The sequence below is a fragment of the Calonectris borealis genome, chromosome 3 (genome assembly GCF_964195595.1).
Source record: "Calonectris borealis chromosome 3, bCalBor7.hap1.2, whole genome shotgun sequence".
Taxonomy (NCBI): domain Eukaryota; kingdom Metazoa; phylum Chordata; class Aves; order Procellariiformes; family Procellariidae; genus Calonectris; species Calonectris borealis.
In genome coordinates this window covers 17,551,278-17,564,585 of record NC_134314.1, presented here as the reverse complement: position 1 = coordinate 17,564,585, position 13,308 = coordinate 17,551,278, and the positions used below count along the sequence as shown (strand labels likewise).

General features: G+C 41.7%; 2 protein-coding genes across 18 annotated transcripts in view; one reads left to right on the top strand and one right to left on the bottom strand.

Moving 5' to 3' along the window:
- Nucleotides 1-35: 35 nt before the first annotated feature.
- Nucleotides 36-9,226, bottom strand: ITGB1BP1 (integrin subunit beta 1 binding protein 1). 11 transcript variants are annotated; one of them, XM_075145089.1, is made up of 7 exons: nucleotides 9,026-9,226; nucleotides 7,311-7,411; nucleotides 6,354-6,432; nucleotides 5,496-5,632; nucleotides 4,191-4,283; nucleotides 1,160-1,309; nucleotides 36-421 (listed from the first exon to the last, which is right to left on the bottom strand). In XM_075145089.1, the coding sequence occupies exons 2-7, from the start codon at nucleotides 7,380-7,382 to the stop codon at nucleotides 350-352; spliced, it is 603 nt and encodes a 200-aa protein (XP_075001190.1). In that variant the 5' UTR covers nucleotides 7,383-7,411; nucleotides 9,026-9,226; the 3' UTR covers nucleotides 36-349. The 11 variants fall into 11 exon arrangements, with proteins under 11 accessions (XP_075001190.1, XP_075001192.1, XP_075001191.1 ...); XM_075145091.1 differs by having other exon boundaries at nucleotides 7,311-7,408; nucleotides 9,026-9,067; XM_075145090.1 differs by having other exon boundaries at nucleotides 8,977-9,053.
- Nucleotides 9,113-13,308, top strand: part of CPSF3 (cleavage and polyadenylation specific factor 3) — a 22,785-nt gene continuing 18,589 nt past the window's right edge. For 2 of the 7 annotated variants that reach the window (XM_075145084.1, XM_075145082.1), the window contains exons 1-4: nucleotides 9,113-9,250; nucleotides 10,160-10,223; nucleotides 10,875-10,972; nucleotides 12,448-12,533. In XM_075145084.1, the coding sequence (XP_075001185.1) occupies nucleotides 12,482-12,533 (52 nt within the window). In that variant the 5' untranslated portion in view covers nucleotides 9,113-9,250; nucleotides 10,160-10,223; nucleotides 10,875-10,972; nucleotides 12,448-12,481. Of the gene's footprint in view, nucleotides 9,251-9,817; nucleotides 9,837-10,159; nucleotides 10,224-10,874; nucleotides 10,973-12,404; nucleotides 12,534-13,308 lie in introns of those variants that run through there. The other 5 variants (XR_012672885.1, XM_075145080.1, XM_075145083.1 and 2 more) reach the window with 4 other exon arrangements.

Here is a 13,308-nt window from a genome sequence, read left to right as displayed (position 1 = left end):
GTCTGTATTAACAAATTGTTTTTCAGACAAAGAGGTAGAAGCAAGTGTCAGTTTTATTTTACATTTCTACAATATTGACATTAATATACAAAACATGATTTAGGAAAAAAATTAATGCTAAATATAAAATTCTGTATTGTCCTGGAAACTGAAGATGGAATAATTTCTTCAAGTCATGTTTGGGGAATGACAAAGTACCATGTGCAAGGTTGCATGGCTCTTCTTTGCACAGCAAGTCTTTCCTAAGTTTGTGTGTAGCTACAGCCAGCCTGTGGTGTCACAAAGGAGGCCCACTTCCTCCTCACACAAAGGCCTCTTGTATTACACAGTCACGTGCTGCTGAAGAAAATCAGGACTTCTCCGACATTAAAACTGAATCAAAGGCTGTAGATAACACTTTGCAAATAGCTTGTGCTTGTTCCTAAAAAAAATGCAAACACGCACATTAACACTTTCTGAAGAACTTCTAAACGTCTCAAAACTCATTTAAAGCAGAACGTGACCTTTATCATTCTTTTGGCAGAGACATGCGAAATGGAGTAGCACAAGTGAGATTTAAGTTGATTTCTGTGGTCTGCAATGACATGTGGGAAGCTGTTTTAAATGAGCTCTCTTGAAACAAGTCAGAGTTGTTAGCTTTCATCATAGCATGACACTGGCATTCAGAAAGTCAGTTCATGTGTTCCCCCAGTGCTGCTAAGGGTGTGTGCCATATCATAGTATCTCGACAATGAATTCTCCTACTCTGAAGAGGAGATCACTTCCCTTGCTTATAAATACGAATGCATGCTCTATTACCAGAATTGTTACTCAATCCCTCCCTGCTCTGTCCGATCTCAAGAGGTTTGTTTTTGTCTTTGAAAATGCAAACGGAGGATTGTCCTTAGCAGCTACGATAGCACTCTTTAGATTGGAAAGAGCTTTCTCAGGCCAATTTTCATTGGCAATTTTAGGGAATGTAGGTATTTTTCCTCAAAGCTGATCAAATGCAGTCAGCAGGGCTTCTCTCCACTCCTCAGCCAGGGCACATTTATACTCTTTTTAATTGAGCAATCCCCCTTCTGCTAAAAAGCCTTCACAAGGGCCTTGGGTTTTCGAATCTCCCTTTACAATCAAAATACTGATACCTAAATTAAATACTGTAAACATAAACTCTTACCAAACTATTGCACTGATATACCCAGAGGCTGCATTCTTCAGAGGCTGCATCTGTTGTCTTCAAAGCCAGTAAACTTTTTCCTGCTCCCAGACCATCATCATAGCAGACCATCCGTACAATTAAATAGAGAGCATGCCTATGTAACACATCCTGAAACCACGTGGCAAATAAAAGTTACTCTGGAACAGTGCAACAGCTATTGCAGTTTTTCCACCTGTTTTGATTCTCTCTCTCACAAAAGAATACTTAAGATTTATTTACAGGAGAAAAGTATTCCCTGGTAAAATTGTAATTTTTTAACTGAGAGTTTAGTCAAGATTTAAAAAAATAAGTGGTGGTTTAACACAATTTCAGCTTTTATTTTTGCTTCTGTTTTAGAACTGCATTCATATGTGGACTATATTCCTGGCCATAGTACGAAAGCACACATTCGTTTACCACCTATCCTCACTCACCCGCTGTGAGTAGGACAGGTGTACACTCTGTACCTACCTCTGGCACAGAGGTCACTTACAATTACTGCTTACTTTTCCAGTATTTTTCCAGACAATGCCCTGCCTCAGTTCCGGGAAGGGTACACATGAGAAGCTGTTCCCAGAAGAGGGTATGGATGAGGTTAGTTGCTTTGGGGTGGAGGGGGGGTCGCCATGTGGACATAGACAGGCCGCTTGTGGCCTGAGCCACAGCATGGGTCTTGACTCTTGCAGAGATCTAGTCCAGGAGACTTCTACTATCCACCGCAGTTGCGGGGTTTCACCATAGTCCCAACAGTTACGATCTTGGCCATTCCAAAAAGGGACTGGTTGATGTTGTCCAGTACAAGGTCTCTGCAGACCCGCCTTACACAAAGCCTTTCTTCTCAAGCCATCCTACCCACCAATAATATTCATCTGCTTTATTCCTGTCATACCACCCCTAGGGTCTCAGGACTTCAAGACAGCTCTTTTTCTATGTTCATGGCATCAAACACCTTGTCCCTATCAGTAGCTGAAGGGTCTAAAGAAACATCCACTTCGATACAGAAGCTGTAAAAATGGACAGTGAGCTCGATGCCTGCTACGAAACCCTTGAGGGAGAGGTCCTAAGACAGCCTTGCTGAAAAACATCCCCATCCCTGACATTCACTCAGCAATCGCTCACAATTATTCATACCGTCACCAACTGTCATACCACACTGAGAGCTGGAGCCGACGTGGAACTTACTGGATCAACCCTCCAGACTCTGTATGAAAGACGCCAAAATTTGCCTCCAAATTACTCGTAACTTTTTAGAGTTACTTGCTTGGAACTTGCTACGGTGCTGATGTGCATGTGGATTATCACTAAAAGAGGGAGGATGGAATTCCCCCTGTAAATTCACTTCCTCCCCTCCTTCCAATATTTGGCTATGAGGGGATTCTGCAGTTGAGAGAGAAATGAGATGGCGGATGGACAAACGGATGTGCCATACATGTATGTACATATATATAACGTACAAACACACGCAGACAGAATGTGAAGAAGGCCAAAGCCTCAGTGTGACTTCTATAAATACTTCACCTTTGGTTTCTAGTGGTTGCATCCACAAACAATGGAAATGTATCAATTAATTACACGTCTGTATGTATTTCAGTCACTAATGACATAATTTCTCAAACATTGGCTGAAATCCATGAGGAAAAATTTTGTATCCTTCAGTCAATTCTCTTTTTGGTGTCTGAAATAAATAGCTGCCTATTCACCTGCAAAGGTATCGACAAATCACAGAACTCTCACTTTTCCCCCAAAGTCATAAAAGACTGAATTTTTTGTATGAATGCAGCAAAAACCTTTCCATCTTGGAACTCTATGAAAGAGTTAGGTGGACTAACACACTAAAGGATTAGTGTTGACATTAAATGTCAACAGTGACACAGATGCAAAAAGCCAGAATTTGGGAAACAGCGCGATGCAATAAAATGCCAGTGCAAGCTAGCTTAATCACAGAAGGCTTTATCAGCTTGTGCATGCTTTCAGCAGAAGAATGATGGATAAAAGTCTTAAAATTACCTATTTGATCTTTATCAGAGTACAAAGGAATTTAAATAATAGTGTAACCTATGTTCTTAATGAGAATTAAGAATGTAGGAGGACAGCAAAAACAGAACCGAAAAGAATTCAAAGTTTGAGCAACAACTACTACACTTCTTCCCAGGCATTAGAAACAAGTGTTTTATTTTCTGAAGCAAACTTTTTGGTTTGCTATTGAGCAATGCTATTCACCGTCCTCATACTTGAGGCTTTTATGAACAGGCACTGCTGGGCTGTTGATGGGTCATGACTTCGTAAGGCTAAGTGTTTATGGTATCTGGGGCTCTGAGGGCAACCAGAAGGAAACCACATGGCTGCAATACAAAGCTACACAAACGCAACTGGAGGGCCCTGGGGAAGAGACCGGATTTTTATTTTTAGCCAAAAAGCTACTTGAAAATAAACTACATGTAGGAAATGATGCAAACAAAAAATAGGCTTGGTCAATAAAGTGGAATGATGAGGCTTTGATGCTGGAGTGAACTCCCACTCTTGGATTAGGAGTGCAAGGCTGGAACTTCAAAGTATACTCAGGTATTCTTGAAAAAAAAAATCCTTTGTTTTTTTCCTCTCCGCAATAACATCAACAGGAATTGCACTACTAACTCAGGCTGAGGAACCTATGATCTTGGCCACCAGAGTCATGCTACTTTTCCACGTGAGAGGATGGCAGGACAGCCACAGAGAAAGGAAGATGTGCCCAAAAAGCATAAAGGCTTGCTTGCCTTTTGTCTGGTGCTCTATCTCAAAAGGAACGGATTCTTGTCATAAATCCAACCAATCCAACCAGGAAAATACAGAGAGCCCTGAGGAGATACAACATGAAGCAGTGCTGCTCTGAGAGCTTTTTTGTTTGTTTGTTTGTTTTACTTTTGCGTAAAGCCAGAAGTGACATTTTGGTCACACAAATCATCTATCAGAGAAATAAAGGAAAGCACTTTTCAGCTCTCACCAAAAAGACAGTTTGTTGTGAATCACTTACATACTGATCAGATGTTGAAACTTTAATGCCGTATTTGGAAACTCCCATAATAAACTCCTCTTCACCTGGAACAAAAGGTAACTTTCCATCTTGCTTTGGAGGGAAACAAACAAAAGCCTTTAGTGCAGACAGAAGAGCATGAACAATGAAGATATATAATAGAAAATGTGTTTATGTGTACTTCAGTCCACATCAGCCACGTGACTAACCCTGCTCATATCTTGCTGCGTGGAGTTTGCCTGCCACTCTTGCACTCATCCAATCCCTTAACCTTATGTGAAATATATTCAGGGGAGGTTCAGACTGGACGTTACGAAGCATTTCTTTACCGAGAGGGTGGTCAAACACTGGAACAGGCTTCCCAGAGAGGTGGTCGATGCCCCAAGCCTGTCAGTGGTTAAGAGGCATTTGGACAATGCCCTTAATAACATGCTTTAAGTTTTGGTCAGCCCTGAAGTGGTCAGGCAGTTGGACTAGATGATCGTTGTAGGTCCCTTCCAACTGAAATAGTCTGTTCTATTCTATTCTAAATATTACATGATTCCAGAAAGGAATTTATCATCTCAGGGGAGAGTTTGGCCCTGTGGTCAGATCAGATGGACTGAAAAATAATGCATGCCCTGTCATGCTGCGCTGACCCTGGGTGATCTATGTTCCACACTGGCAGCAATTTTGTAATTTGGCTGTAAAAATAGTTTTAGCATATATTCAGATACTTGAAATGTCAAGTTGCTGTAAGATAGACAGACATTCTGTGCTTTTAAAGATACACACGATGTTACCTAATGAGAACAATCTGTTACGGCTTTTAGTACAAAAATAAATACAAGCAACCACAGTTTGGCAAGGATGACCCAAATATTATTCAGGTTCTTTAGTCACAGGTTCGTAAGTGATTGTAAGCAGAAACTTGACATTTTCCTCTACGGGAAAACTTCTACACTACTGAGGAAGTCTGGAGGAGACATTGTTTTCCAGATACTAATCCTAACAGTGCTGAAGACAATGTAACAACTTTCAGTTGGATTACTTGTTCAGTAATGACTCATGAAAAGGGCCTTCCCTCTGAGCCTGCTTCTTCAGAACAGCCTTTTGGGTGCATCTTCTCCAGTTACTCAACACGGTGGAATTGAGTGTGACAGCTTTTGAGATTCATAGCTTAATGTTTTTTATAGTAAGCTACTTTATTCTTGTAAGTATAAAATTTACAAAGAAAGATGTCAGATCACGTGATAGTATGAAAGAAATACACCTAAGCTTAAGATGTTCTGACTTTGTTGGTATTGTCTTTTGTAACCCACTTACCTGTGCAACATCTATGTAATTTATCAAGTCCAATGGCCCTTCGAGATTTTTGCTCTCATTATACTTCAATTTTTCAATGGCACCAACATATTTAACTCTAAATTCTGCACATGTGTCAGAATTACTATTGCTTTGTCCTGCAACAGAATAAAACAAAGCAATTCTGAAGAATTCCAGAACAGTAATGCTATTCTAATTGGTGTTAATGGGGCTAACTTACTAAATTCCGTAATTTTTGCAGACTTTCATCAAACACTTAACCTTTCCACAGAATATTAACTCCTCTCTTTAATGAACTGTCCTGGGTTGATTCAGAACAGCCCTTGGTAAAGGCAACAGTTTCATATGAATCCATGGTACAGCATTGCTTATACTAACACAAATTTGGAGTTAACAACCTTAAATCAGAAAACATAGAAAAGCTGGTTCTACTTTTTTATATATATATTTTCTAAATGAACTGTTTGGTCCAACAGTGATGTGCTGTGATCTGGTGAGCAAGAACAAATAAAATCACATCTTATTTCCGTTATTTCAGTGCAAATGTAAACTTATCAAAGCACGAAACATAGCTTCCAAAAAGTTACACCAGATTTATGCCATGTAACAGACTGGTAACACAACTAAGTTCTTCTTACTCAGACACTTTACTTGGAAAACAGTGGCTTAATCCTAGATGAATCACTAATAATACTTTAGAAGCCTAGAGCTATGCATGCATTAGTCAACAGGCTAACAGATTCCCTCACAATTATTAAAAATATGTATTTTAACCTTTTCCATTTTCTGCTCTTTTATACGAACACACATAAAGTTAATCCTGCTCCATATAAATCTGCTCAAACTCTGATTACATACCTGAACTTTTCGTGGAGTCTGTATCTAGACTAGCCACAGTACTAGACCTGGAAAGTCCCCCAAGACTGGAATCTACAGACTAAGAAAAAAATCAGTATCATCAGAAAGTTACTGAGAACATATTAACAATTCATTTTCAGATGCCCTGCCTCAACTCTTTTTTAAAAATAAACTAGTGTTTATGTTCCGATTACTTAAGCAGCACTGCAAAATGGGGAGAAAAAAAACACCACCACCTATTTCTTTCCTGAAGTTATCTTTCTGCCTCTATGACTGATATAAATTCAGCAGGAACCCTTGAGAAGTCCACAAATATTTTGAAAGAAGGAGGAAATAAAAGAAAAAGAGAAAATGAACCTTAAAGTTATGTCCAGACTTTTCTGGTACTGCATCTTAACTTGAAGAAATTGACAACTACATGCGTGTCACCAATGCTTGAAATAACATAGCAGTGCAAGGGAAGTGAAACGGCACCTTGGAAAATCCAGAATATTCAACTGATCATTCCAAAACCTATCAGACAAAATGGACACATTATTCAAAATGAAGAATACTTTTTAGAGATACTGAGTAACCAACTAGTACTGAAGAATAAACTCATTCTTCGTACCTAGCACCAGGCACCTTCTTAAAGACAATATTTATCACTACAGAACAAACGTACTGCTTTTTCCTCCAGACCCTACTACGTGCTGCCAGAAACTCTTGTGTTTGTGGGCTTCACTATGGAAGCTATCAAGCATTCATCTCAGAATACAACGGCTTTGTAATGGATAGGTTTTTTTAACTCTCGTAACGCAATCTGAGGAACAGCAGAAGTAGAAAGTTCTCCTTGTGGAACATGGCATTGTATGGAAATCACACCCTACCATCAGTGCGAGCAAACCACTGAACTGTCAACTTGTAACTACGCAAGTTGCTTTCATAAACAGTCTATATATACCAAATTCAGCTTACCTTGCTTTTAGTACTGATTTCACTGCTTTGTGAGCTGCTGCTGCTGTGTCGTTTTTTTCCTTTTCTAAACATTTTTTCATAATTTGATCAAGGAAGATCTTCTAGGTAGGAAAAATAAAAATTAAAGCTGTCATATCATCAAGGGAAGGAGTTCCTGGCAAAACACCAGAGAGACTGTGTCCAAAGTGGACAAAAACTGGAAACTTGTAAAGGACTCTGAGAACGGAAGTAGGAACGTTCCTCTGGTGCTCTTCATGCTTGACTGGGGAAACTCTCTGCTAAAACTTCCCTATCCTTCTGATTCATCAAAAAAATGCTGCTACCTAGTTTACTGTTACAAAGGTCAGTTCCTAATGCATAAATATATAGATTTAGAAATACGACAAAATTTAAAATTTATATTCCCACTTAAAAGCATTAGATGATTTTTATTTGTAACTGCAATCTGTTACACTTGTAACTACAATCTGCTACAAAGTGCATCCAATGCAATCCCTGCTCCAAAGATTATGCTCCCATTAAAAAAAAAAAAACAAAAAACCCAAAAAAACCAACCAAAACCAAACACTTCTACTTCTGAAGAACTACTGATTGTAATACTTCTAGGAGCAGCCATTACTACTTTACATATTCCTGAAAATTAAAGCAAGAAGCATGTTACATTTACTACCTTAGAACTGAGTTACTGGGAGTTCTAGTAGTATTCCAGAAACATTTTTCCTGTATCTGCCCTATTACTTCAATTGCTTCACTTAACATTTGACTGGCCCGTGTCAAGAAGCAGGATGCTGGCTCGCAGTCAGGGAGTGCCGAAACCCTATTTCCCAGCTTCAGAGAAGACTATTTTAATTACAAAGCTTCAGAAATTTTGAGCAGGTGGAAGAAAGAGGACAAGAGGAAGACAGAGGAAGACAGCCTATCGAAGACAGCTCACACTGCAGAAAATAATGGAAGATGCACAGGGAGAGGCTTAGATCTGTGATGCAGTGCTGGATTACAGTCCCCAAACGGCTGCTGTGCTTGTCATTAAGCAAACACTTGCTCCCTGGCAGACCAAAAGCCACCCTCAGCGACAAGTGGTGCAGCAAGGAACCGTGGTACGCAGCACACCCACGTCCCTCTGGGCTCCTTCCAGCCACCCGCACGGATCTAGCAGCCCCTCCTTCAGAGCACCAGCGGCTAGAACACCAGCAAATTTGCTGGTTCTGCCTGCAGTCTCTGAGAAAATACACTACTTCACAAGCTTTTTTAATACATTAGATGATTAAGGAGCTCTTGCCAGCTCCTTGCTTAGCACACGCGTTTTCTGCGGTGCATCTTTCCCACTGCGGATGCAGGAAGCATCGAGTCGTGCCTCAGACTCCGGCTTCTGCGGCGGGGTGATGCACGGAGAAGCCAGGCAGGGCAGCACCGCGTTTTGCTTTTCTTCCTGTGTCTACCCCTAGCCCCAAATGATAACCTGAAAGATGATACAACGACAGACCCGCTTCCTACAGAAAGGCGAGAGGCGGAGTCCCCGGTGGCCGCCGCCGGGGGAAGGCAGGAGCGCGGCCCCTGTCACAGCAGGTTTGGCTCCCCCGGCCGAGGGCCGATCGCGCCTCTGCAGCCCCGCCGCCTCCCGGGGGCGCCTCGCCTCAGCCCCTCAACCCCCGAGGGAGGGCCTCACCCAGGAGCGCCCGGACCCGCTCGCCGCCGCCGGCCAGCCGGCCCCTCACCTCAGCCCGCGTCCCGCACGCACACTTCCACTTCCGGGTCGCTCCGCCCAACAGGCGCATGCGCGGCAGGGCGCGGCGGGGAGGAAGCGGAAGGCGGGCGCGGGGACGGGTGCCGGCGGGGGACAGCGCCGGGCGCCGCGGGGCTCGCGCCACCATGTCGGCGAAGCGGAAAGGCGAGGCCCTGATCCCGGCGGAGGAGAGCGATCAGCTGCTCATCCGGCCCCTGTGAGCGCCCGGGGCGGGCGCGACGGCGGGAGCCGCGCCTTGGGCCTGGGGGGTGTCGGGGAGGCGGCGGGGCTGGGGGCCGGCGGGCGGCAGGCGGGCGGGCCGGCCGGCAGAGGCGCGGGCGGAAGCCCCGTCCTGCGGCGGTGGGGGCCTGCCCCGGCCGCGGCCCGGCGCCTCCCCCGGGCACCGGCTGTGCCATCGCGACAGGGGAGGCGGGGGCGCGCCCTGCGCGGCCTGAGCGAAACCTCGTTCGCGGCGTTGGAGTCCCGGGCCGCTCTCCTTTTTTCTTCCCCCTCCTGGTTTTCGTTGCTTGCATTTCCAGCGAGCAGGCAGCCTGCCGCCTGCGGGATCGCTGTCACGGCCGGTGGGAAGGGTAGCGTCCTTCCCTGATGCAATACTGAAGTGTTGTCTGAGCAAAAAACTTTTTTGCCTTTTGCACTTCGACAGGATTGTGGGTTTTGTAGTATTTTAAGTTGAATTTTTTTCTCTGGTAAAGATGCCAATGCAATTTGAAGTAGTTTCTGGTAGCATCAAAGTTGTTTTCTGGACAACTTGAAGATGCTACTTCAAGCTTATTCCGCCCAAGGCAATCTGTTATTTAAGTAAATTTTCTATTCATTCTACATCTCCATACTTTGAGACCCAAGTGCGCAGGCGTGCAATAAAAACCAGAAGAGACCAAATTAATTTCCCCAAACAGATTCTTTTTATTTCTGCTGCATTAAATAGAGTCTCATTTCCATTGAGATAAATAAAACTGTTCAGTTACTTTAAATATCTGAGCTTAACAGGACTGTGCAGGCATTATTTCTACACAGAAGAATAATCCCACTAAAAGCGTCCAACATACAGTTACATATATGCATTGTGGGTTGTCTTAATTTTGATGACTTTGATATCCTTTTGCAGAGGTGCTGGCCAAGAAGTAGGAAGGTCATGCATTATTCTGGAGTTTAAAGGAAGAAAAATAATGGTAATTATTGCACCAATGTATTTGTATGCCCTCTCATTAAGGTATTTCAGATCACAGAAAGATGTTACGGGTTGAATTTAGCCTCCTCATTGAAGTTGGCCACTGTGCTAGAAGTACATTTTGTAGCTTTCTGGAACAATATAGCATATATGATAGTAGGCATTACAGAGGCTGTCCTGTAAAATAAATCCATGTGTCTTAAGTGTAGATTCTAAAATTTACACATACTAGGTTTCAGTCTAACCTAAGGCTAATGTTTACCTACAGTTACATGTAAACAGTCACATGTAAACACATACATGTTCTCTTTCCCTCTTCCAGCTGTCCTCTCCGATGGTGGCTAAAGTAACTTGCATACACTGCTCTGTATATTCAGGTATTCTTGAAGTGTGAATGAAGGCTTGCATAGGTACACAATTATAAATAAAGATTACGATCTTTTGAAAGGTGTTCAGTTTCCCAATGGAGATGAGACATCTAGACAGAAGCCCGAGATGTGAAATCCAATGCTAAAAGGAGTGTTTAAGGAAAAAAATACTTTTTTGCATGATGCTAAAAGTTACTAGTCGCTAGTAACTGTATTTTAGACCAAAATGGAAGAGGGTTTTTTGTACGTTCTGTTAGAAGCTTTAACTTTCTTTCATTTTTCAGCTTGATTGCGGAATCCATCCTGGACTGGAAGGAATGGATGCTCTTCCTTACATTGATTTGATAGATCCTGCTGAGATTGATCTCCTCCTAATTAGTCAGTAAGTTGCACATAAAAAACCAAATATACTGAGGTCATGGTCTGAGCTGTGCTGACTTGTAGGTTATTAAGAGAGACTGAAAATAGGTGTTATATAGATGGCAATAGCATGGCAAAATTACAGTTTCCAACTTTTTTTAAATTAAGAATGTTCAGTTACTTCTGACATTATACTGTCATTGGAGCTCACTGTGATGTCTGACTTTTTAATAACCTGGCCTGCTTTAACACCATTGTGACAGCTTCTAGAATGAGTTTTCTACATAAAGACTGCTGAGAAGTATTGGTTGTGGTTTTTGCTCTATTGGCTTTGAGTGAAAAAGGTTCTCAGAGACTTACACAAGCTTTGAATGTGGTTTAAATATTACTTAGTGACTGAGAGACGAGGAGAGCCAGTTGTAAATGACTTAACCAGTCATAACCATGTCTCTATAAAATACTGAGTTTTCGTGATATATACTGTCCTGGTTTCAGCTAGGATAGAGTTAATTTTCGTCCTGGTAACTGGTATAGTATTTGTGTTTTGGATTTAGTATAAGAATAATGTTGATAACACACTGATGTTTTAGTTGTTGCTAAGTAGTGTTTACTGTAGTCAAGGACTTTTCCGCTTCCCATGCTCTGCCAGGTGCACAAGAAGCTGGGAGGGAGCATAGCCAGGACAGGCCTTCTACTCTGCTAACCCAAACTGGCCAAAGGGGTATTCCATACCATATGACATCATGCTCAGTATATAAACTGGGGGGAGTTGGCCGGGGGGCAGTGACCGCTGCTCAGGGACTGACTGGGCATCAGTTGGTGGGTGGTGAGCAATTGCATTGTGCATCACTTATTTTGTATATTCTATCATCATTATTATTATTATTATTATTTTCCCTTCCTTTTCTGTTCTATTAAACTGTCTTTATCTCAATCCACGAATTTTACTTTTTTTTTTTTTTATTATTCTCTCCCCCATCCCACTGAGCTGGGGGAGTGAGCGACCGGCTGTGTGGTGTTTGGCTGCCTGCAGGGTTAAACCACAACATTCTTGTTCTACCTGTATTTCAAAAGCACTTTCTTAAGATAGGTCAAATTAGAAGCGTGGCCAAATAACATTATTTTAGTACATGTTTTAATCCGTAGTGTCCTACATGCAAACTTAAGATCATGTTTGTTAGCTTTCTTGTATCTCAGACATTTATAGTGTTCCTGGTTCCTGTTGTTTTTCTCCCTCTAAATGTATATATAAATTATAAAAAAGTTAATTCTGAGAGTATATGGGTAAAACTTTTGCAATTAATGGAGAATTTCCTGTATTACTCTTACCTTTTCTTGGTTGCGTTTCTGGATTTTTGTGATGCTATGTTAATCCAGTAAAGTATATGGTATATATTCTATATTAGTGTTGTGTAATGTTAATGTATTAATTGGATTTGTGTGTCTATTGTAAGTTTCCATTTAGATCACTGTGGGGCTTTACCGTGGTTTTTGCAGAAAACAAGTTTTAAAGGAAGAACATTTATGACTCATGCCACAAAGGCTATTTACAGATGGCTTCTTTCAGACTATGTCAAAGTCAGGTAAGTTGATCCATGGGTTTTCTCTTCAACTGCTTAATTATTTCACCTATATATCCAATAGGAGGCTTAAGATGAAGCCACTGAAGGTGTCTGGATGAACCTGGATGTTGCCACAAGTAACAACATTATAGCCAGATTAGAAGTAATGAATCATCTCACTGCCTCATGGATAACGTGTCTGTCAAATAATTTCTTATCAATCGAAAAAAAAATCTTTCCTTCTTTCCTCTCATTCTTTTCATTTGCCTTGCTTGGACCTTTAATAGTATCCTCTTTTTCCCCCCATCTGTCTCTCTCAAGACGCTCTTTTGTTCTTATGCTTTTTAATGTCTATATTTTTTCTTAAGCTTCACAGAAGTAGTGAATTTTAAGCCCCTAAGATACAACTCACTCTTCAGGACAAGGTCAAATTAAATATTAAATGTAAGCAAATGTACAAAGAATGCTCTGTTACTTACATGTTGGGGGTTTTTTTCCCTTCCTTTTTTTCTTTCTCTTTTTTTTCTTCTGTTACATGCCTTGATACATCTTTTTTATGCGAGTGCAGTGGTCCTGAGCATATCTCAATGCAGCAGATTCTAGTTTGGGTCAGAAACCTGATAAACAGTCCTCTTTTAACTTGTTTGTTCTGGGCCAGTGGGAAAAGTGTGGTTTGGTTTGGTTTTTGAGGACTGTTACAAGCTGAGTGTCAGACCTCTGTCCAGGGCTGGGAACCTGTTGGTACTTTTAGACAAATACAGAGCAGATCGTGAACTGAAAAGACAATTCTAGCGCG